Source organism: Sylvia atricapilla, chromosome 5, assembly GCF_009819655.1.
Source record: "Sylvia atricapilla isolate bSylAtr1 chromosome 5, bSylAtr1.pri, whole genome shotgun sequence".
NCBI lineage: Eukaryota > Metazoa > Chordata > Aves > Passeriformes > Sylviidae > Sylvia > Sylvia atricapilla.
In genome coordinates this window covers 48,179,579-48,203,520 of record NC_089144.1, presented here as the reverse complement: position 1 = coordinate 48,203,520, position 23,942 = coordinate 48,179,579, and the positions used below count along the sequence as shown (strand labels likewise).

The 23,942-nt window shown below is 45.8% G+C and overlaps 1 protein-coding gene across 1 annotated transcript in view; it reads right to left on the bottom strand.

Annotated features, from left to right (window-relative positions):
• Nucleotides 1-23,942, bottom strand: part of CACNA1C (calcium voltage-gated channel subunit alpha1 C) — a 464,400-nt gene that overhangs the window by 21,648 nt on the left and 418,810 nt on the right. Inside the window, 5 exon segments of the mRNA XM_066319417.1 lie at nucleotides 470-635; nucleotides 1,415-1,506; nucleotides 4,586-4,651; nucleotides 8,512-8,640; nucleotides 11,423-11,455. Coding sequence (XP_066175514.1) covers nucleotides 470-635; nucleotides 1,415-1,506; nucleotides 4,586-4,651; nucleotides 8,512-8,640; nucleotides 11,423-11,455 — 486 coding nt within the window.

Sequence of the window (23,942 nt, the reverse complement as noted above, 5' to 3'; positions counted from 1 at the left end):
GGTGGGAGGGAAGGTGGGAAGTGTGGCTGAGGCGTTGCTAGCCTCAGCACAGCCCACAACACACTAATTTGGTTTTCTCATTGAGGAGGAGGAGGGGGGAACAGTGCTCCTTTGCTGTGCACAAAGGATTGGGATTGGAAGTAGAGCATCCCACAGAGCTGGAGGGAAGCAGGGAAGGGCTGTTATCACTGAATGGGCGCTGCTGGAAAAGACCCCACTGGGGAGATTTCCCCTCTTTGAGACCATTCTTGTGCTGTGCATTGCTGACATCTGGGGAAGCAGAAGCTCAGTGTGACAGAGGGAAGGTCCCAGAGCTGCAGGGAGATGTTGTCACTGAAAGGATGCTGCTGGGAAAGATCCCTTGGGGAAATCTCCCCTCCTTGAGGTCATTCCTGTCCCATGGATGGCTGACACTGGGGAGGCAGAGGCTCAGTGTGACAGAGGGGAGGTTTGGGCTGGGGGGACTCACCAGGAAGGCACAGAGCATGTAGAAGCTGATGAAGTAGAAGACAGCAAAGCTGCTGCCACAGGAGTGATCGGCTTCCGTGGAGTTGGCCGGCTCTGACTCCGGGTCACACTTCTTGTCCGGGAGACATGCCAGCATGATTTCCTGCCAGGCCTCACCTGTGGCACACCTGGGCAAGGCAAAGGGCAGGGCAAGACAGCAGTGACCTCGGATGTGACAGGGACCCGCACATTAGCAACCTGTTCCTGATCCCATGGACATTAATGGGAATTTTGCCACTCAGGGCAATTCAGAGCAAGTTAGGCCGATGGCTTTGACATCCCCTGGCATATCCTGCTCCTCTGTTTGGTTTGTTGCCATCATCAGTGACGGCAGCGAAACCACCATTTCTGGCTGGCTTTGGTTGCTCTGGGTAGGGGGTTCTCACGTTCCAACCAGACTCATGGAGATGTGTGTGACATGGCTGTGCACTGCATCTAAAAAGTCCTTCAAAAAGTCGGCATCGTTGAATTTCCCACCTCTTCAGCACCCCTCCCTGGCCCTAGCTGGAGCAGGATGATGTGCTAAGCTGAGCTGGGCATGGCCATGCCTAGGCAGGAGCTCACCATGTCCCTTTCCCTGCTAGAAGTCACACTGGCCAGATTTGAATCAAGGAAGTTTTTGATGCATATCAGCATTGGAGAGCACTGAAAACTGGCTACATTCCTTCCGTGTAGGAGGACTCATGTCCCTCCCCAGCACTGGGCCTTACCAGGGTGAGCTGCTGGGGTACAGGAGATTTAATGGGCTGGTCATTCCATCTGACATAACTCCCAGGCTCCCCCGCTGAAGCACAACATGTAACTACTCACCTCGGGAACACGACAGAGTAGAAGGAGATAAGCTGTGCCCGGGAGCAGAGGAATCGTGCTCCCAGACTGACACAATGCAGAGCTGTCACACACCCACCTGAAAAGCAGCAGCACTGCCTGGGGGAAGGTCTGGAAGTTGTTGTTGCGGTTGATTTCTGTGGTATCGTTCAGAGCAATTTTACCAAACACCTGGCAGAAAGCAGAGGTCTTTTCAGATTAGCTCTGCAAAATCCCCCAAACCTCTTGTCACCCGTAGCTCTTGACCTTACCCTGACTGATATTTAATGGGATCTGTTCTTCTATTAAAAGAACTTTTTCTATGTGTCTTTCATATATGTTGTTGCTTCCCTGGCTTCTGCTTTATCACCAGAAAAACACTAGTTTTGCAATAAGAAGCATCTGGTGTTAAAGCAAGGTGTCCTTCCTTATTCATACACTGAATACATGACATGGGGGCTTGTTTTAACAGGCACTCATATGGGAAAGGAGTCCAGCTGAAAGAAATCAGTAACAGAATAGGTTTCTTTCTTCATTGCTTATCTATCTTTGTCAGGGGGGAAATGACAGCAAAAGACCAGCAGCTACAAAGCCTTGAGCTTCCATCTCTACGCGGGGGCCTTGGATTTCACAAAGAAATGTAAAGTACATTTCCTTGGATCTGGAATTGTCCAAATGCCTGCCCTTCTTCTAGTCGTGCTTGTCACCAGCAGGTGTTTCAGGGGTCCTCCCAGATTGCAGCAGCATGAAGATGATGACCAGATCTGCTCAGACAAGGATGACCTAGAGCTTCCCTCCCATGCCACACCAACCAGTTCATGTTCATCCAGCCATGGCAACGAAGCCTGTAGCCATCAGCAAACCTTCTAGGGGCCTGTCTTCGGGTGTGAAGTCCCCAGTGCAGCAGAGTTTCAGGCTTCTTTGAAGTATCTTGGGTAGCTGTGGTACTTTCAGGCAGAGGGACCGAGACCTTAACAAAGTTCATGTGGCAGAAAAGTCTCTGCACAGCAAAGTCAGGACTACTTATTTCCCCTTTGATAATAAAGTGCAGAGATCTCTGGGGCTGAGAGCTGTAATCTCTGTAGCCAAAAGAAGCAGCAGGAACAGAGCAGCTCTGAGAGAACACTGAACTTTTCAAGGAGTCTCACAGATAATTAGCACCCCAAGAGAAGCAATAAGTGGAAGGGAGCACGGGGACATGGTGGGATGGCCTAGCCGGACAGGAGGGAGGGTCAGCACATGGTAATTTTCCTCAGGGGTTCCTCACGTATGCATGGGTCTTCCCTTGCCTGGCCAGCCACAGGCAGCACTGACAGCTCCAGCTGCACTGAGTTTGAGCAGACCCATAATTTCCTTTTTAAGCAAATGTAGGTAAGGGAGCTTCCCACGATCTTCCCTTGGACCCTGCATCTTCTCTCAGACACGATGCACTGGCAGCAGCTGCTGTGGGCGTTTTGCATTTTAGGTACCAGGGAGGAGCTGTGAGTGGAGGTTCCTCCCTCGTGACCTCTCCAATCTGTGCCTCCTGGGCCATCTTGTGAGCAGCTTCATCCATCAGCATCAACCTGGAGGTTTTTCCACCTGAGCACATTAGGTAGTGAGGCTTGAATGTTGTTACGCTCCAAGTTGTGGCAGTAGCTGACATAAAGGCCCCCTTTATATGGGAAATTCTGATTTTTTTATCAGTTCTGGTACATCTAGTCTTTCACGGTAGCTGCTTAATGGAGTGAGGGATGAATTTCCTTCCTATGTGTCCCTGTGTGTGAGGGAACTGGTGTCAGCACGTTCAAGAGAGCTGCACACAAATGTCTGAGAAGCCTTTGGACAAAAAGTGAGAATCACAGGTCTGTGGCTCTGGGCTAATAGGGAAAATGGAAAAAGCTGGTTTTCTTATTGGAAGTCATGAGAACACCAAGTGACCTAGTATCTAGATCAATATGAAAGACAGATGTATGATCCTCAGGCTGCTGAGATGATTTTAACAGAGGCTTGAGCGTGAGCCAAGGGTTAAATAGGTAACTATAGAACTAGCTGACAGAAAAAGGAGTAGAATTACAGAATAAGCATTCTGCCGTGGTGGTGCCCTGATCACTGTAGACCCCATCTGTGTGGATGCTTGGAAGCTCCTTATAATGCTTTGTACAACAATGTATACCAGCTTAATATTCCAAAATGATTTTCTGTATGGCACAGGAAGTTCTGTAGATCTTGGCCATCTTAGGTAGTAAAAGCAAAACTGGCAAGTATGAGCTTAGTAAATGACAGCTTGATTACTGAGGCTATTGCGATAACCTGTGATATTCAAGAAAACGTTAATTTATTTTTGTGGTGGGGCAGGGTAGATGGAGCCTGCGAAACGTGGTTGTATTAACAGGAAACAAATTAAAACAAGGCCACAGAGGTCAGATAAATTTCATTATGCATTCTGCTGTCATTGGTGAAACCAAGAAGTCTGTCATGTTTGAAGACCTCTGAAGCAATTATACTGTGGCCTCTGGTCCCAGATGGCTGACTGGTCTGAGAACTTTGATTAACACTGAAGTGGGAGGTGAAACCTAGTTGAAAAGCAGCACAGGCAATGAGGCTGGGAGTGTCACAGACTGTGCCTCTATCACGTGCTGTCTTCAACAGTCTCTGTGCAACAGATGAATGCTCAGGATGATTCCAAGTACATTTTACAAAGTGAGTAAGATGTTGTATTGATGCAGCTTCCTGGAGAAACTGAGTGTTGGTACATCGGGTCTGATCCCACATTTACCTTCATGGGTGTAGATCAAAGCTGCTCTTTACGACTCAGTGGAAGTTATTATGCCAGCGCGAAAGAGATGGAAGAGAACATTTTGGTTTGTTCAGTGCAGCATGGCCATAAGCCCACTTAAAAAACCTGTTTTGAACCAACAAGCAAGGCAGTAAATCTTCTCTGTTGATATTCCTTTGAGAATGTGGAGGGCAGGCATGGTCTTTTTACTGTTCACATGTTGTGTTCTGCCATTAAATGGGTCAATACTTTTTTGTTTGCTTGCTTTTTTTTTCTGGAGCATGCTGTGCTGCTGTTGTAATACCAAGTCAGACAAGTGTTCTGCAGCCAAGGTTAGCTGCCATCTCCCGTTACTGGGTGAAAACACTGCTGTAAGCCCCCACAACCACACACTGATCCAGCCACTGTGTTGGAATCCTGGATCAACTAGGCCAAACCCCTTACACCTGTGAGCGGTTCCCATGCTCTAGCAGGAGAAGACAGACACAGCCGAGCTCCTTGAGCATCACTCACCTGCATCCCAATCACAGCGTAGATGAAGAACAACATCACGATTAAAAGAGCCACGTAGGGGAGAGCCTGGACAAGAAAAGGAAAAAAGAGAGCGCTGTGTCTGTGCCTGGTTGGCGCTGCTGGCTTCGGGACCCGGGGCGCGGCTCTGTAGTGCGGGCGGGTGGCCACTAGATGCCTCTACAGGCCCGCGCTTGGTACGGCACAGCGCAGCACAGCGGGCTCCGTGCCGTGCGGGATGGAGGGATGATGGAGGGATGGAGCTCTGCTGCCTTCCCATCACTCCCACCCTTGACTGAGCCAGGGAGGCGAGGGAAAAGCAGAGTCTACACCTTACCAGGAGGAGAAAGCTCTCACAGCCAGCATCACTCTGCCACTAATGGCAATGTGAGGTTTCCCTGGATCCAGCACGGTGAAATAAAAGATGCCACAGCTGCTGGAATCCGAATTCAAGGGTTCTGCTACAATGGCTGGAACGACCCTAAGTACCCAAAGCAGCACCTTCCCTGTTCAGTGTTGGGTGTCCCTGCCATGCACTGGGTGTCAGTGATCAGCTGCTGATGAGGAAATGCAGAGCCCTGATATGCAGAGCTGCCTCCCAAGGAAGAGGTCAGTGCAATCAGCCAAGTGCTGAGTGCTGCTGGTTTCCTCCACCACTGACAGGAATCAAGGGCTCGGGAATTCTTAGGCTCAGGCTTTTGAGCAGGAATCTTTTGAAATATCTAGTGCTCAGATAGACCAGAGGCTTTCAGAACTTGCTTCAGAGGAAATGGGTGGACACATTCACTCTGAAAATGTGAGCATGGTCCCTGGTCTAGATTTTGAACACACAATTTCACAGAATACAACGAGCCTACAACATTATCAGAGGGCTGCAGCACCTCTGCTCTGGAGACAGGCTGAGAGCGTTGGGGTTAAGCTTGGAGAAGAGAAGGATCCAGAGAGACTCTGGAGCACCTTCAAATATCTAAAGGGGGCCTACAATAAAGACATGGAGGGATTTTCTCAAGGGCATGCAGTGATAGGAAAAGGGGTGATGGTTTTAAACTGAAAGAGGGCAGGTTTAGATTAAATATTAGAAGGAAATTCTCTACTAAATGAGTGAGTGAGACGTAAACAGGTTGCCCAGAGAAGCTGTGGCTGCCCCATCCCTGGGAGTGTTCCAGGCTAGGTTGGATGGAGCTCTGAACAACCTGGTTTGGTGAAGGTGTTCCTGCCCATGGCAGAGTGGTTGGAACTAGGTGATCTTTAAGGTCCCTTCCAGCCCAAACCCTGGTAATCCTAAATTCAACACAACTAAATCCAGCAGGAAAAATCGAGGGAATATTTTCACTGGCCACCATGGAGATTTTTCTAAGATCTGCATAAATCATCTCAAAGAGATCTGAATATTAAAATGGCAAAAGATAACCAAATCCCTTAGACAATGTCTGTAATCATCATCTTGAGTCTCAGGACAGATTCCTCTGGCTTTTAGAGGGCCAGAGAAATCGGTATGTTTGCCCACAATGTCACTGAAGAGACCACCAGCTCAGAACAGGGCTCCAAACATTTTGTGATGAGTTAGTTGGGACACAATACTTAAGAGCTCCTGGGATAGTGTCCAGACAGGACCTGAGGTGTATAACCTTAACAGTGCTCCTGTTTTCTGACAGTACTCAGTACTTCTGTTGTTCCCATCCAAATGGGGATGGGAAAGTGCCTTCTCTCCTGTCTGTCTGCCTCTTCACTTCCTTTTCATGTTCTTCTGCTCAGTCCATTCCTCCCCACTAATGCACCTTCCTGTTCATCCTACCCCTTGTTCCCCATGGCTCCTTCAGCTCCCATATCCTACCCTCGTGTCTCTGTCCTTTCCTGGCGTCACCACTTTGTCCTCGTGATTCCCACGGCCCTGCCGTGCCCTCAGCACCCTCTCACTTCCTACTCCTCCTACTCCCAGCCTGACCCTGCTGCTGTCCCTGCAGAGGGAAACCCTGCTGAGCGTTTTCCCACCGCTCTGACCAGTGCCCCAGCTCGGACGTCAGTGCTTCATGCCATGCCCAGGGCGTGTGGAAATCACCACGGGATCCACTCCAGGGGTCTGCTGCTCATCAGGCTGCCCTGTGTGAGCAGAGATGCTTCCTGGAAGCATGTGGGGACACTGGAGAGCCTGTGCCAAAGTCTGCTGGGATCCCACTCCTGACAGTGGGGCTGGCTAGATTCAGAACAGCACAATGGCTATTCTTAGCTACCAAAGGAGCCTCCTGGTAGCTGCAAGAGAAGGAGGCTGGAGCAGAGAATTCCATGTTATAAATGGCTAAAGGCTTTAAAGGAAAAGGCACTTGCTTGCAGTGCTGTTTTTTTTTTTTTTTTTTTTTCCCCTCTCCCCTGCTGTGGAAGATCCCTCCCTTAATACTTTCTCCCACCACCCTACAACCCTGCCTGAAGTGACTCTCCACATGAAGAGGTCTGAGGGTCACTGGAGGGACGTTCCAGGTGCTCCCTTTCCCCTCCATCTCCTCCTCTCTAGCCATGGGCCATGACAAGTTCAGCTCAGCTATTGCTAAAGGAGGCTGGAAGAGCACAAGTGCAAGGGGAGGAGAAGCAGGGACTGGAAAGCGTGACTGTCCTCTGTATCAGGAAGAGCTGTGCCAAGGGAAACTCATTCCTACGCATGCCAACAAAATGGTTCCCAGTGCACCACTCAAGTAACAACCTGGAAGTTGGCAACTCTGCAAGCAATGGAAAAAGTCACTGTAGTACAGATGTGTCAGGAACCTGCTGTGCAGGGTTAGGTCCTCTGGCAGCTGAGGATTGTGCAAAATGGGTCCTTCACATCAGCCTGTGGTCTGGCTACCACTGAGAGCATGGAAAAAGTCCGTGCTGATCCCTGGTGTGCTACTTCTGCTGAGAAGAGACAGGAGTTGCAAGGAGCTGCAGCACTGCAAGCTTTGGTCCCAGTTTGTGTTGTCGCTGGTGAGGTTTAAATTTTACAGTGTGGGTCAATTCCTTTTCCATTTGAGTCAATACAAAAGCTATTGACCATTTACAGCCTCAGTCTGATGCGTGTGTAGTTGCTTGTGTGCTGCACAAGTTACTCTTTCATGATTTTGTCCTGTGGTGTGTTCTGCATATTTTCTCATGTTTAGGCCACCATTTGTATTCCTGTGTTGTGTTTCCCTGCCACTTCCTTTAAATATGCCCCAGCTAACATCCAGGTTGAGCTGGTCCACTAAATCCAGGTCAACTACTTTTAAAATGCAGGAATTTGCTATGCTTCATCTCTAACTATCATTTTGCTGTATGTGGCTAGGTTTTTTCTTGCAAATAACTGTGGTGTTTCTTTTCCTCCAAAGGTGATGATTCTTATCCAGTCTGGTCTCCTTCACTTCCTCCTATCTACTCTGGAACTTCACCTACCACTGAAATGCAATCTGTCTCCAAGGAAAAAAGCAGCAGCAATTTAATAACTTGGCATTGTTACAGCTCAAAAGAGTAGGGCTAAAAAGGTGAATTCTCCCTGGATGAAAGTAGGGGGCCACACACCTCCAATACTCACTGGAAATCCTCAAAACAAGGCTTAAAGGAAACTTAATTGAGACCCACGCCTTCCCCCCATAGCTGTGTATTTCACTTAAAGCTACACATATGGAATACAGCTCAAATAAGGAAAAAAAATTAGAAGGGATCAAAGAGTTACAGACAGGCAGTAATTGAGTTGAACTGAACTATTAAGGCTGTTCAGGAGGGTCTCAAGCAATTGCTCATGCTTTAAGGATGAAACTCACACCCAGGCAGTCATTCACTGCCAGTCCCCTTCACGATCATTCGACTCATTCGTGCCACTTGCCCCTGGGCTCCTTTGAGCTCAGGTCCTGGGGTGACACCTCTCCCCGAGAGGCCACCAAGGGAAACCAGAAGGTGTTTCTTAGAGGTAAGTGAAGGAATACCTGGAAGGACTTGATGAAGGTCCAAAGCAGGGTCCGGATGCCCTCCCCTCGGCTCAGGAGCTTCACCAGGCGCATCACGCGGAAGAGTCGGAAGAAGGTGATTGAGATGCGAGAGTTTTCCTCTGCGTTCTGGAAGCCATTGGCACAGAGGCAGGAGTTACAACAGCACGAGAGCAACCAGGGCCCTGGGCCACAGAGGGTTCACTGCACTGTTCCTTGTCCTGGCTCTGCTCCCTGGGCTTCCACTCCCTGGCACCCCAGGGAAAGGGGTGCTCAAGCCTGCCCTGTCCCCCATGGTGGTGAGGCTGCTCTACAGTGGCTCCTCTCTCTCATCAGCCTCTCCCTTCAGTTTGCCTGGGCTTTCAGGGATTAGGGATAGGTCATGCTTATACCCCTCCAATACATCTCCTCACATCAGAAAGAGGCAATTCCCCTTTGACCTTGACCTGGAGGAGAAAGACACTTCCCTTTTTCCTGAGTGTTTCGCCCCAGTGAGGGCCTCAGCAAGCAGTTCTGCTGAATGTGGTGTCAGGCACCTGCTTGCTCTGCTGGGAAATGGGAGCAGGTCCCAGATTTGCCCCTGGGTGCAAAACCCCATGGGGGCAGGCAGAGTGTGTGGTGTCCCTGGCACTGCTGCCAGCCTGGCTGCCCCTGTGCTCCTACAGGCTGGGCCCTGGTCACTCACTCCCACTGCTGGGCCTTTCTCATTTCTCATGACCCCTTTGTATTTCCCACAGTCTGAGCTCTGACTTCTGTGGGGGTTTTTTTTAAACATTTATTTTGGCCTCGCTGCTACTGTTCAAGCGTGGAGTATTTTAAAATAGTCTTTCTTCTGGCCTGTTTTTTCTCACAGCATCTGCTTTGTCCCTAAGCATTTTCCCCTGGGGTTGTAACCAGCTCTGACGTTCCTCAGCCTTCACATGTGTGAAGGCAACATCCATCTGAAGGCTGCTGCAGCAGCAGGCTCACCTGGCCTTGGCAGAGGACTCACTGCCTAGCTCAAGGGCACAGCAAATGCCACTTTTTCCAGTTTATTAACCCCCTAAAATACTGTGCCAAGCCTGTGGAGCCGGTGCCTTCCGGTAGCAGCACTGTGGGAATGTGACCTCCTGTCACAAGGGAGATAACACTGTCCCCTGCCACTTGACCTGCTGTGGGGCAAAGTGCATGGAAACCCCCCTCTCTGTCCCCAGCCAGGCTGCAAGGACTGCAGTTTGAGTCTAAATACCACCGAAAGAGCAACATCTAGGAGGAAGAAACAGTGCAGATCACCCCTGCTGTTAACTACTCACCACTGTGTAAACCAAGAGAGAACAGACCCTTTGGATTTCCTGTCACTGGGCAGTGAAAGCAGCAGCTGCTTGCCTGTCTGCTTCTGAAAAACCCCAGGCACAAGGAGCAGCCTGGGTGGATGTTTCTGGGATTAAATGTCCAGATGCAGATGTGTACCTGTGCGTGCTCCTGTTTGTGAGGCAGGGTGAGCAGATTGGTGCTCAGCTCTGTCCCAGCTGTGTGCTGGGTGTGATCCCTGATCCCACAGAGAGCTCAGCACCATATGCAGCACATCAGGATTGCACCCAGCTGCAATTTGTCTGTCTGTGGTGTGTCTGTCACCAGGTGCCTTCCTCCAGTCTGCACCAAAGGCTGACACTCGCTGCCTGTGGAGTAACTGGGTGAAAAAGATTAGGGAAACAGGCTGTGTCAAGGAAAAGCCTGAGTGCTCCCTACACCTCACATCATCCTTGTTTAATCACTTGGACATCAGGCTGTGGGCTTCAGCAAATTGGAGGGAATTGCTCTGAGGTGAAGGAGGGAATGTGGCCTCCAAGGAATCAAAAATCACAGCACTGAATACTCTCAGTGCTACAGAGGGATAACTGTAAGGTCAAATACCTCTTCCAGTCCGATAGAAACCAAGCTCTAATCCCATCTGAAACAGAGCTGAGGTCCAAATTCAGAGGTTGTGCGGACAGCAATCCTGCTGTGGTTGTGACTAAAGAACCAGTGTTTTCTTGTTCTACCTGCTGTGCTTCTTGTTGGCTTGGCTCTTTAGGTGACAGCAAGTTGGGACATGGGTCTGGTCAGAGGTTTTAGTATCCTTTTGCCCTTCCTTGCTGAGAGGAGGCAGAAATTTATCTCTGCCCTTCCAGCATCCTGGAGCAGGCAAATTTTAAGCAGCAGATAAAACAGAACAAATCCCTCCCTGACGCAAATCTGCAACTTACTGGCATCAAACCACTTAGCCAAAAACTCAGCGATGCCTCAGAAGATTACAGTCACTTTAAAAGCAGGTGGCTATGGATTAGCTGATGCTTGAGTAGCCCTGCTTACTTCCTCCTGGCTTTCATCCAGCTTTTTGAAGGAGTATCCTTGCCCAGAGGAGGGAGGTTCTGCAGGGTGGCAATCCAGAAACTGGAGTTACTGCAGCTCTGTGGGGGTGGTGTGGGAACTGCCTTGCACACCAAGACAGCAGTGTTTTGTGCAAAATACAACCTTAAATGTTCTAATGAATCACCCCACTGAAGAGGCTTTCAGAGTCCCAACCCTTTCTTTTCTGGAGGTTTGGACATAAAGTCACACTGCATCCATTGTCACACTGATAGTGACACATGGACATGAAATCTTACAAGAAATCTTACCAGGTCCCGTTCTCTCTTGGTGGTTCATTATTAGAAGGCAGAAGGACAGTTAACTCGACCAAAGGAAAGCTCAGGATGCACAAGAGATACACATGTGCAGCATATTCACAGCTCATGTGAACACCAGACTCACACCAATACACGACATGGCAGCTTCATGCACAAATAACTAGGCTGGGCTTGGAGAGAGAACTTGTGATCACGGAGAAGAGAAAAAAGGAGTGTGTTAGAAAGAGTGTCACAAAGCTGGGAGGGTGGTTTTTCGGTCTTACCATAGAGGAAGAGCATTGGGTATGTTCAGCTGGCTTTAAAGAAAGGCAGACAGAAATAAGCTGTAATAAGTCTCCAATCAAGAGCCCTAGTAAACTAGGTCTTGGCTAACACAGGAGCAACAAAATGGCAGAAGAGGGCAAAAGGGAATTTGAAAGAAATGCACAAGAGGCTGGGCTCATTCCCTAGGATGCCCAGGATCAAGGCTGGCCGTGGCAGAAGCAGGTACAACTGCCACTGAATTTGGTGCAAGCTCTCTCCACTACCACCACGTGTGAGTCCCACCCAGTGTCTCCTGAGTGCTGGACACCCTGGCAGTGGAGGTACTGTACTGGTAAAATGTTCTTGTATCACCACTACGAGTTCAATGTTGGAGCTGATTTAGCTCTCCAACTCAGATCCAGCCTGCACAGGGACCAGCCAGCTTCTAGTGCATCCATCTGTTTGGGAAACCCATCATATCCCAGTGCTAAAGCAACAGTGCTTGCTGTTTATGTATCCCCATCTCTTATACACAGCTCTGGGTGAGGCAACGGGTTGGGAGGGTCTGACTGGCTCTTGGCAACCCTACAGCACCCAGCACCAGCTGTGGAAAGTGGGTTGGTGCAGCTAATTAGCAACTAATTAGCTCTCCACCCACCTCACAGCAAAGCCCTAGGGACACAATGGATATGTTCTTGGAGGCCAGGCTGGGCTGAGCCCAGCCCTGGTCAAGCCTGGAAGAGTCAAATTCCTGCAGACACTCTGCCTGATATTCCTTGATTAACTCTGGGGCCGCTTCCAATACTGAGAGCAATTCTAATAAATACCCAAGGCTGCAAGAACCCTTAGGTGTAAGAAGCAGAATTGTAAATTAAATAAAACTGTCTTTCTTAGGAGTCCTTCAGTTCAATAGTAGTGTAATCCTTCAGGCCTAACCTCTACCATATGCCAAACCTGTCTGCTACTTTAGCAAAGTGGGAACTGATGTTCATTCTTCTCTCAGTGTCAGAATTCCCCTCTAGTGCCATGGAGAACTCCTGCAGCATGCTTCTGCTCTCCAAGGATGCTGCAGTAATCAAACTGGCATTGAATTACCTGAAGAAAAATTGTAGTTTGGATGCACAGCCTATTTGGTGATACAGGCAAATGAGAGCAATTAAAAACCCAACTAATTAATAATTTGGGTTAACTCACTGGTTTGGTAGTGTCAGCTTTCATTGCTTTTTATCCTCCTCTTTCACATGTTTGCTCTTGTGTTTTCAGATCACATACAGGCAAAAGTTGGCTTGAATACCAAATAAAGAAGCAGTGCCCATAGAGACATTTCTTACAGGTCAGGCATAGATTTTGATTTTGTGTTGCTAGGCAAACATCTTTCCAGCAAAGCCTTTTTCTGCTCCATCCTCCTCCCCTTCCTCTTTCTAGTTCTGCAAATCTCCTTTTCTAACAGTAGAAGGACCCTTATTCTGCTGCTTGCTGCATTCTTGCTAGAAGGTACAAAAGCCCTTCAAAATAATTGAAGAAGCCTAAAATTTTTTGGGATTCTCCATCCTTCCTGGCTTACAGTTTTGGTGCATCTGTGACTGACAGGCTGAAAAAGCCTTTTGAGGTGCTGGGGGATATTGTGCCTTCATTGTCATGTCTGCTCTTATTCCCTGAGCTAACTGGGCTGTGTTTAAGATGTGGTCCAAAATGTACCAAATTATATCACTACCTATGGCAGAGGCTCAAAAGCAGCACAGGAAATGCTGTTCTGCTAATGCTGGCAGGTGGGATTTTTTACAAACTGTGGCACCGTGGGCTGAGGCTCCTGCTGTGCTTGTGCACAGTGTGTGAGCTCATGAGGGGGAAATCAAGCCTCAGCTTTGGGTTTCTATTTGAAAAAAACAACATTTTTTGATGTCCACAAAAGTTTCAGAAAGGAGACAAATCCTACCACCCGTCCAAAGGTGTACGGTACCTGAGCACAGGTAACTGAGAACCCATTGCTGGCATTTTCAAGTGTGGCCATTCTGAACTCTGGGGCTGAGAGCGCTCCTGCTAGATTATCCAAGAATCTTCAGCCTTGCCAGTGATATGGGAATGCCAAATTTAGGACAAGGACAGGCAGCTGGCACCTGAGAATGTAGTGGTCACATCAGTTGCCAGAGATGGAGGCACACTGACAAGTACTTGGAATTAAAGCCAGTGTCCATTGCCCATCTGAAGTGGACAGGATTTTGTTTCTACACATCTCAGAACTATGTGGAAAAAAACAAACCCTCATTTGTTGAATGTCTCTGAAACATGAGCTTTTGGAGAAGGTACACCACTGAGCAGAAAGCACTCTTGGCTGTAATGTTCAATTTCCAGCTGTCTCTGTTCTGCATGGGGTTTAACCTGCAAAGGAACTTCAAGCCTTCCATGAACATACTGAATGGCAAAGGTCCACAGCAGGGAGATCAGCCAGAGATGATGTTCTGAGCTGTTTCCCTCACAGAGAAAAGGGATGTGAAGAGTAAATCACAAGTCCAAGGCCATATCTAGAGTGATATAGAAGGGAAGCTGCAGGTTGAGTGGGAGAAGAATATTTGAGGCAGGATAAAGACACTCAGGGGGATGAGTGCAATGAGAAATGTTTGGGTATTTTTTTTCTTTTGATGACAATATATTTAAAAAGGCAACAGAGATGCTAAGGAGAGGAAGAGGCCAAGAAAGAGAAGAGAAGGTTCTAGAAGCCCAAATAAAAATTCACTAGGGTAAAGACTGAAAGGTCCCTGCAACATGTCTGAAAACCTCCTCAAAATACTGTTGCCTCCATAAATCTCATTCATATTCATGTGTACCAGAACACCAGCTTTTAAAACAGATACATTGCTTCAGCTGCTGCAAACCTGTGAGCACCTTTAGAGCCCCTACAAACACAAAAGAGGAAGCAAAGCCTGTAATGAAGTCAGGATCCCAGGTAAGGAAGTCTCGGGAAAGAAGCCAGGTTCATTCAATGGAGAGAGTGTTCCTGCTAATTGTGCTTTGCCGGGTAGGTGAGGGAGCTTTACTGGGAACTACTTGTGAAGAACACAAGCCCTCCAGGTCCTGTTCAACCTCCATATGTTTCACATATCAAACTTGGCATCTGATACTGCCATCAAGTCAAGGAAAAAGTTTCTGATGGGTTGTGCTTTGGGAGCTAGGGGAGGATAAAGTTTGCACTCCAGGAGAACCAGTCTCAATCTTTCAAGAGCAACATGTAACAGAGTCAGTGTAGTAGGATATGTATGCTGTGATGCAACCCATTCTGAAATTCTGAGAGGGGTGATGTGGCTTTTCAGCAAAGACAGCAGCAAAAATATAAGCAAAAAGGCTTTGTATAGTCACAGTAGTATCAAAGTTCCCTGAAATATCCATGGCTTAGAATACTTATGGATAAAGAAAACAAGAAAGTGTGTCAATATGCAGATTCAAATGTAAGTTCCAGTAGGAAATTCCCGAGAATAGATATTAATCCCACCTCATACTTGTGGAACACTGGAGATGGAGGACCATGTTGGGAGGTTTGAGTTCCTTTTGCTGACAACTGGAATGGCTCTCCAGAGAAGCAGCACCTGGAAATGCCTGCAAGGGAGCTTCATTGTGTCTGAACAGTGTGTATTTAACCCATATAACCACGGAGGCTCCTCGAGTGCTGAGTGAGAATCAGTGGCTGTTCAGTAGCTGTTGCAGCCTGGCTGCACTGACAGGACAGGACAGGCAGGCAGCATTCCCACTGCCAGCACTGCTGATGGTGGCAATTCTTTCACACCACAGGACACACTGAAGATGAGTTCAACCCCCTTGCAGGGGATCCAGCCTTTGCTAGGAAGTCCAAACTGATCTTTTCCCTGATGTTTGAGGAGCAAAACTTCCTTGCTGATAGTTTTTTACTTTCTAACAACACTTTCATTCATAGGAGGAATCTCTTTTTGCAAGAGATAATTCAACCTTTATGTTGTGGAGAGCATTTAAGCAGCGGAATGCACAATGTTATAACTGCTTAGAGTTGTCTCAGTCAATGCAGAGGTACAACTGCAGCCTTCTAGTCCTGCCTGATAGCCTTAGGTTAGAAGAGATGAGAGGAAATGTGTGTTTGAGATGCTGGCACCACAATATAACAGAGGAGCTTCACATTTCTCAGGAGAAGGAGTGGTCAGATGTTTATGCTGCCTTTTTGTGACCAACAATCTGTAATGGCATTTCTCCACTGAGGAAACTGTGGGTGAAGCTTCTGGGAGCCCACTGAGAGCAGCTGCTTGTGGTGATGGATGTCTGCTGAGGTATTTCCTTGATTGTTGTTGAATTTGGAGAAGGGAAAGTTACCTGTGAAGATCTCTGGAAACTTGCTGATTGGTCTGTCAGCTTTGTCCCATGAGGAAGGGGGAGATGCATATTCACTTCTTGCTTTTTTCTATGAGAATCCTCTCTGCAGAGCTTGCCTGGGCAGGCTGAAGTGTTGTGTAGTTCCTTTGCATTTGTAGGATATCAGCTTTTCCTAGCCTTTGTACACAGAGGTCTCCTCCAAGAGTCCCACTTCAGCCATGCTGCATCTGTGACTTTGGGCACAAGGTGAAGGGTGGAAAGAGACATTCTGGGGAAATGAACTCACCCAAACCATAGGTAAGATGTGGAAGGGAATTGAAAGCATGAATATGGCAATGAAAAACCACACTGCTCTTCTGGAGATGTTTCTTTCCCATGTGGATACACTGAGTTGGGATTGGCAAGGTTGTGAGTTTCCAGAAGAACAAGAATTTACCAAAGTATGGTGAAAAAAAAAAAAAAAAAAAAAAGATGTTTAGAAGTTAGAGACATGGTAAAAGAAGACACTAGACATCCTCTTGTATTTGTAGTGTCAAAATGTGAAGTGACCTCAGGAGGCTGAATTGCACAAGCCTTTGTGGAGAGCCAGAAAAAGTCAGGGTTTCAAATCCTGCTGGTAGGTAATAGTCTGCCATTCCATTGGGAAGTTACCACAGCCCCTTCCAGAGCCATCTGTCTGCCACTGCTGTCTGAGGTTTTATTCACAAGCACCCTGGAGATAACACACCAGCCACCAAAAGCCTGTGAGGTTATTATAAGGCCAGGCAGAAATGTATCTGATATTTCTCTGACAGGGAATACTACTAGATTGCAGATGGCATAACTGTCAATTCCCACAACCTTACAGTGAAATCAGATTATTAGCAGAAAGAAAAAACCAAATCTAAAAAGCTTCTCAAATCTTTGAGAATTTCTGGGAACATTTTGAATAAAACTAGCCAACATTATTATTCTTTTTCCCCTGCAAAAATAGTTTTCTGTTAGAAGAACGCTGATGCTGAAGTCAAATGTTCTGTAGAAACACTCCAATTTTGTAAACAGGCATTTCAGAAATGTGAGGTTGAAATCTCACATTTTGTTTCTCACACATTTTAATTTGGTTTACATTTCCATTATCAATCATATATAACTAAGAAAAAAAATCAGTGCCAGATTAAACCTGATTTTACTTACGAAGCATATGCTTTGACTCTTGATTATTTCCACAGAAATGATCTTTTACTGAAAAGTTTTTCAACTTTAAAATTTTCCTCCTATTTTAACACAGAAAAAATTTACAGGAGCTTTTGGAAACAAAAAAAAAGTCAATATAGCTCTAATAGTTATAGATCTAATGTGGGTGAAGTACTGGTGGCTTTTTTGGATCATTTAATGCCTATTGAAAAGGAATCTTACAGAAAAACCAGGTAATTGAGGGGTGTGATGCTGCTTTTTAGTGGGGCAAATGGTGGGCAAATGATTGTTGATTTTCCCTGGAAAAAGCTCTGAGACTTCCAGTGCAATAAAACGTGCTGATACTCAGACAGCTCTGCAGAGGAGCATGAGCTCTCCTGCAGCAGGGAGTTAAAATTCCATTTGTTGCAAGGAGGGGAATTAGGAAAAATGTGACATCTGCAATGGGGTTTGCCATTCCATTTCTGCCTGCACTAAATGGGGGCCAAGAGACACCAAGTGTCAGCTCATCGAAATGCAATATATATGCATTTATACTTCACTGATTCCACATGATCTCAGACCTCAGGGGAAACATTACCATATCCCCGTGCAACAAAAGCCTGTTTTGAATACAGTTAATACAGGCAAGGTAACTTTTAAAGCAAATGATCCTGCAGCTATCAGTTTTTTCCCCTTCATTTCCTATGTATTCTAAGATTTTGAAATTCTGGAGCTTGTTTTTCTAATTAGCTTCTAATATGCAAATCATACCAATTTGAATAGCTTATTAATTAATTTCAAATACATATATATATATCTCCATGAAATTGTCAGACAGTAGTCTTATGGTTCCAAGTGCTTAAGGTAAATATAAGAAAAGTCAATTGCTTTAATTTGGTTATGCAGATTACCCTAGATTGACAATTAGAGGACAAGGAATGAAAGAGCTGCTTTTTTACACAGCCAAAAGCTCTATTTATTTTTCCCCCCATGACTTTCAGAAAAGCAGAACAATTGCTAAAGCCTATCTGTGCAAATTAGTCTTAATTTTCAGGACGTTTTATAATCCTTCTCATTAGCTCTGGGAAATCAGTCTTATGGTAATCAAGCCTGAGGGCTTCAGAGAAAGATGCAGTCACTAAACCTGAGCAGAGATGTAGTGCTCCTCTTCAGGTACAGCTACTGCTCTGACTCACAGAGGCAGGTTGCAGCTGGCCTGTGCTTCATTCATTTGTGTTCTGTGGGACAGGCAGCCAAAAGGAGCCCCAGAACATCTGACGAGAAGGGGCTTAAGATGAACTGAGCCGTGAAATAAATGTTGAAAGTCTAACTGTGTGCAGGACCTTCTGTTTTAGAGTGACTTTGAGGATCTTCTGTTTGAGTAAGAGAGGAGAGGTTTTGCTGATTTGAACACCTCTTCCAGGAACCATGTCTGATGGGCTTTTTTTTTTTCATTTAAACTTGCCTTTTCATTTGACCAGTTCTTGATGCACAGGGCAGTGGCTCCCAGAGAAGCTGATCAGTCTGTCCCAGCCTGGAGGAGAACGGGCTTGGGAACAGAACAGACCATTGAGCAGGATGGAGAGAGAGCAGGATGTGAGAATTTAAATTCCAAATCTCTCCAACTTCCATTACTTTTATTACCATCCATGCCAACAGTGTCCTCCTGAGCAGTCCAATGTGCTTCACCGCATTTCCTAAGGCAAAGTTAACACACCTTTTAAACATCAAACTCAGCAGTGTATTTATCACTGTGCAGGAAAGGGCAGGCTTCTTTTCCTCCAACATTTCAGAAAGATTTATGTTCTGAAATACATTGTTCATTTTTTTTTTTTTCATTGTCTGTAGGGAAGAGGGAAGAGAAATCTGTGGCACAGGTTTCCAAAAGGAGCACAGCCTGTACTGGTGTGACTCATTCCGAATAACAGTTATTTTCACATCCAGGTTCTCCATCCCAAACACACAAATAAGTCCATCCCCTTGACTTATTTGTAGCAGTGTTGTGCAAGCACAGCTGCTCTGTAGAGCTGTAAGCGGGGAGATGTTCTCTGACACACTTGGCCTGCTCAGGTTCTCGTGCGCTAAGACCCACAACACGATTTTGATGTCAAAATAAAATAGAAGGAAAAGACTTGAAAAAACTGTTCAAAACAGTCACACCAGTCCCAATGACTTTAAAGACATGCTGTTGTGCACTGTGTAAGAACTGATTTTTCCACTTCTTGTAGCATCCCACAGCCTACCTTGGAAATGAGAATGACAACAGAGCTCTTCTCTGAGAACTTCCTGAGCCATCGATGGGCAGGAGCTTTGTGTCCAACACCTTGCACTGCTCTACTGGTACTGAGAGAGTGACAGGCATCTACTGGCTTCTTCTTCCCTGCTGGCGGGGATTCGAGGAGTAAACAAACTCCCAGAGGCATGTCCTTCTGCTGCCATGGCTGGTGTTGGTCTTCTCTGCACTGGATGTTTGAGCACTTGTGCAGGTATTTGTTAATTACTTCTGAATTAGCTGATAGGATTGCATGGCGTGGGAAAAAGACGAGGAAGAAGGAAAAATGAAGAACAGAATGTATTGGTGTTTCTGGGGTTCTCTGGTCAGCCTCAGGCTGAAAGGAGGAGGAGTCCTTTGGACTTTGTGGGGTTCCAGAAGCACATGAATCCAGAAGGGAACTTCAGTGGCATCTTTGTTGTACTGCACAATCCTGTATAATGATGGGGAATTACACTGGTGGTGTTAGGGCTGGAAGAAGGCCTGTTGGTCTGCAGCAAATCCCCACTCCTCCAGTGTAACTCTGGGGACTACTGGAGCCAGGATGGAGACTGGACCAGGAGCAGGTTTTTCTGGGAAGGGAGGCAGGTAGGACACCAGCTGAAATATTCCACGTGCAGGGTTGCCAGGACCCCATCCTTTGGGAAGCCCAAAGGCTCTTTCTGGGACAGTGTGAAGATGGATGAGCCATCTTGTGCTTTGATTAAGGTTTTTAAACAAAGGTTTCTTGCTTCAAGAAACTGCACATGGTGGTGGAAGCAGGAGAAACCCAACCCACCTTCATTCCAAAGCAATAGGTCTGTGGATTGCAAGAGGCCCTGGATGGCTGCAGGTCAACTATCAGCCCCTGTCAGTTCTGTATACTTAATCTTTGCTCAAGGGAGGATATCCAGAGATAGCAGCAGCCCAACAGAGAGATTGTTATGGACCATTTTCATCTGAGATTTGTAGCAGCCAGTGTTTAATTCCCAGTCTGTGTCTTTTCATTGCCTTTTAAATTAGAAAGTTATTTAATGTTGATGCAGAGCATTTCCTAGAAAAAAACCCCAGCCTACAGACTCATAGTGGATTTCTGTATGATATTATGGGATACAATAAAGCCCATATGTCATTCTGGGATTTGAAATGCCAATCACAGGCATTATCAGAAAATATTAGAAGTGGTCATGGAGACTGGGAATAGATCTTACAAAGCTACTGAGCACGTTTTCTTGTTCTACACGTCTTTCAAAGAATAAATTATTCTTGATTTGATTAATTATTTGGTAAAAAAAACCATGGATAGGTACTGTTAAGATGTATGTAATGCTCACTGTGTGTGATTTACTGTGTCCAAGTATGGTCAAACAGTTGAGTCTCAAATTCCCTGTCTCTAAACATCAATTTGTTTTGATGTTTTCCTATTAACAAATGTTTTCTTTACAGCTGAGGCATCTTTGCCTTCATGTCTGTTCATTTTATGTAAAGATGCCTGGCTTTGGATAAAGGAGATTTTCTCCCAGCCACCCAGACAAGGCTCAGTAGGCAGCACTGGTGTCTCTGAGCTTCAAAGTGAGCTGGAGAGAACAACTGGGGTGCCACCAGCTGGGACATCCCATCACTCTGCAACAGCAATTAGATCCAAGTCACATTTCTTGGCCATCAATCAGCTGACCATCAGCACAACCCAGTCCCTACAGCTTGGTCATCTGGCTGGCAGCAGGGAGTGGGTCCCATTTAGCAGATGCTGGGAAGATGTATGAAGCAGAAGTTGTTTTGCTGGCATGTTGTGCCAGACAGTCTCCACAAGGAACAGATCAGGGAGAGAAGGTAAGAGCATAGCCATTTAAAGCCACATGTCTATAAAAAAACAAAACAAAACCCCTCACCCCTCTCATGCCTGGCTGGGACATGAGAATGTAGAAGAAGCAAGGCAAGAGCTAAATGAGGGTGTTATACTGACTGTATTAGAAAGGGTAAAATTAAATTAGATATGTTTACCTTTGATTACAATCTGGGTGAGAGCAACGCCCTCACAGCTGGGTGTGTATTTGATGGGAAGTCTGTACATTTGGCTTTGCAGACTGGTACCATCACCATGCTGAAAGGCCTGGCACAAAACCCTCACCAAGAGGAGCAGCTCTTCCCCTGGGCTGGTGGGATCTTGGCTGAAGACAGAGAGGAAAATCTACTCCTACATCAGATAGAGGGGAACTTCCTGCTGCCTTGCTGAAAATGCCTGCTGCCCAAGATTTCAGCAAAATTGGGAGAAGAAGATGGGGGAGAGGAGGAAGTTAAAGAGGAAACAAGTAAAATGCTCGTGTATCTTCCCTTCTTCCTTTACCTCTGTTGCTTTCATTGGAACTGGCAGAGCAGGCTGGGACCAGTTAGAATTTCTCTAAATATGCACAAGGGTACAAGATGATGTACACAGTGAGGTCTTGCAGCACTGATGCTAAAAGTTCCTGTGATTTGCGTGAAGAACAGGAGCTTTTGCAGCAAAACTGAGTGAGTGAAGCGAGGGGTTTGTGCTCTCTCTGCTACTGCAGCCTGTGTATGGAGAACAGCCACACTGGAAAATTCCTTGGGCACTCTCAGCAAGGTAGGTCTGAGGAAAAAGAGAATTAAACACCAGAAATATTTCTCACTGCTTCAAAGAATTGCCTAAGTTGACAGAACCAGCTGGATTTGAAACTTACCCAAGCACCTTTTGACCATCTAACTTAGGGTGCTTAGAGATCATTAATTAACGTTAATATATTCAGAGATGATTTAAGGAATCCAGAGTCAGAGATTTTCTGTGGATTCATATAAAGATACAATCTCTAGTAGAGTTCAGGGAAAGTTGAAAGAAACTTTTTCTAGGCAAAAGGAATGATTTATCCTGGCTAGTAAGCCAATGGAAAAGTATAATCAGCTTGGGTAGCTCTTTTTAATTTGAGTGTTTACCTAGCTTTGTGAAAAACCACATTGGAATTAAAAGGAAGATGAAATGTAACTGTACTATATCACAGATGTTGATGCCAGAATACTGTAGTGGGTTTTTCTTCAAAGTGCTGTGATAGAAAAATGACAAGTAAATTAAATACTGGCCAAAAAAAAATCTGGATGTAGGCTTTTTAAAGAGTTCTTTGTACTGAAATGTAGATGTCATACACTTATTTTTGCTATTGAATCAACACAGGACAAGGTCTGTGGTTCTTTGTGTTCCTACTATTAGCTTTTTACTGTTATTGTAACAATAATTTACAGTCAAATAAGTAAACAGGACTTCTGCTTTAAAGGCATTAAAACCCAGCAAGGTTTTGGGTATGTGCAAGCCTGCACTAATTAAAAGCACAATTCACTCCTCAGGGCAATCAGTGAGATGTGTGGGCCACCATTTTAAACATTTTTGCTCAGAAGGACTCCAGACAAGTTTATGTATCAGGTCTTACAGTCATAGTGGGCTAACTTTCTTTTTGCTGCATCACATTTAGCTTCTAAAAATTTGTTCTCTTGGATTCTTTGTCTTCTATTTCTCCTATTTAATTAACAAGAATGTATGTGGGTAAATTTTTCCAGTAAGGCAAACTTATTTTTATGCTACTCTTAAGTCTTCCCTGCATTAAAATACATTCTGATTTTTCCGTGGGCCTGGAATAATGTCACAAGCCAAGCATAACAACTTTGTGGAAATCACAATATTGAGGCACTTTGTTAAAATTGGGTAGTATGAACAGTCTTTCAAAGTGGGAGCTACACGACTTCTTCTTATGGTACTAGCACTGCTCAAATACTCAGGTAAACTGAGGGAGGAGTCATTTACATTTACTATCCCCTTTTCTTTTTTCAGAAAATATATACTTTTCTGATTGTCCTATTTCATATAGATTTCCATACAGAAATAGTCGTGCAGTTACCAAAATCACCCCTTTTGACGGGCGAATCACATTATGAACTCTGGAAATGCACTCAAAATACCAACATTTTAAAGACAAGAGTTTTTTTATAACAAAAAAAAAAAAAAAAAAAAAAAAAAAAAAAAAAAAAAAAAGCCCCATTATCATGACAAATATATACATAAGTCAACCAAAAATAACCCTGTTCAAACATGTTGTGCTTGGATAGTCATACCATACTTCTTTCTCACCAATACACGGTGAAAAACGTGCACTAAAATTGTAGATTAAGCATGGGAGGTGATCAAATTCAAATTGATCTAAGCCTAAATCTGTGGAAGAGTCCAGGGCAGCTCTCCTGATGTTCTTCAAAGGCAAAATAAAGCACTTGCCACTTGCTACAGCTCACAACCATGCTTCAACATGTGCTTCCTACAGCTGGGGCCACCGTGGTGTGTTACCTGAATTATTCCAATGACAAAAACACACTAGATATATTAAAAATAAAAAAAGAAAAGAAAATAAAAAAGGCAAACTAATTCCCCCCCCCCCCCCCAATCAATTGTATCAGCAGCTTTCCCAAAACAAAGTAAACAAGTCATATATACAGACATATATACACGCACACAGGGAGAGCTCGGGACTACGGACAACTTCTTGGGATGGCAGCAGTAAAGGGTGTGACAACACAAGATGTCAAAAGAAGCCACTGTGCTTCCCCAGCCCTTTGCTACACAATCCGTAATTTAGAGGCCTCTGCTAACCCAGATGGAATTTGAGAAGGAGAGGAAGGAGAGGGAAATACCCGGGAAGTTTGGGCGAACGAGCTGGCGCGTCACGGGAATCGCAAAGGTTTGTGCCCTGATGGCCAAAATCTGAGCAGCAAAGGGCGTGGAAGCAGAGAGAACCAGACAGGCAGAG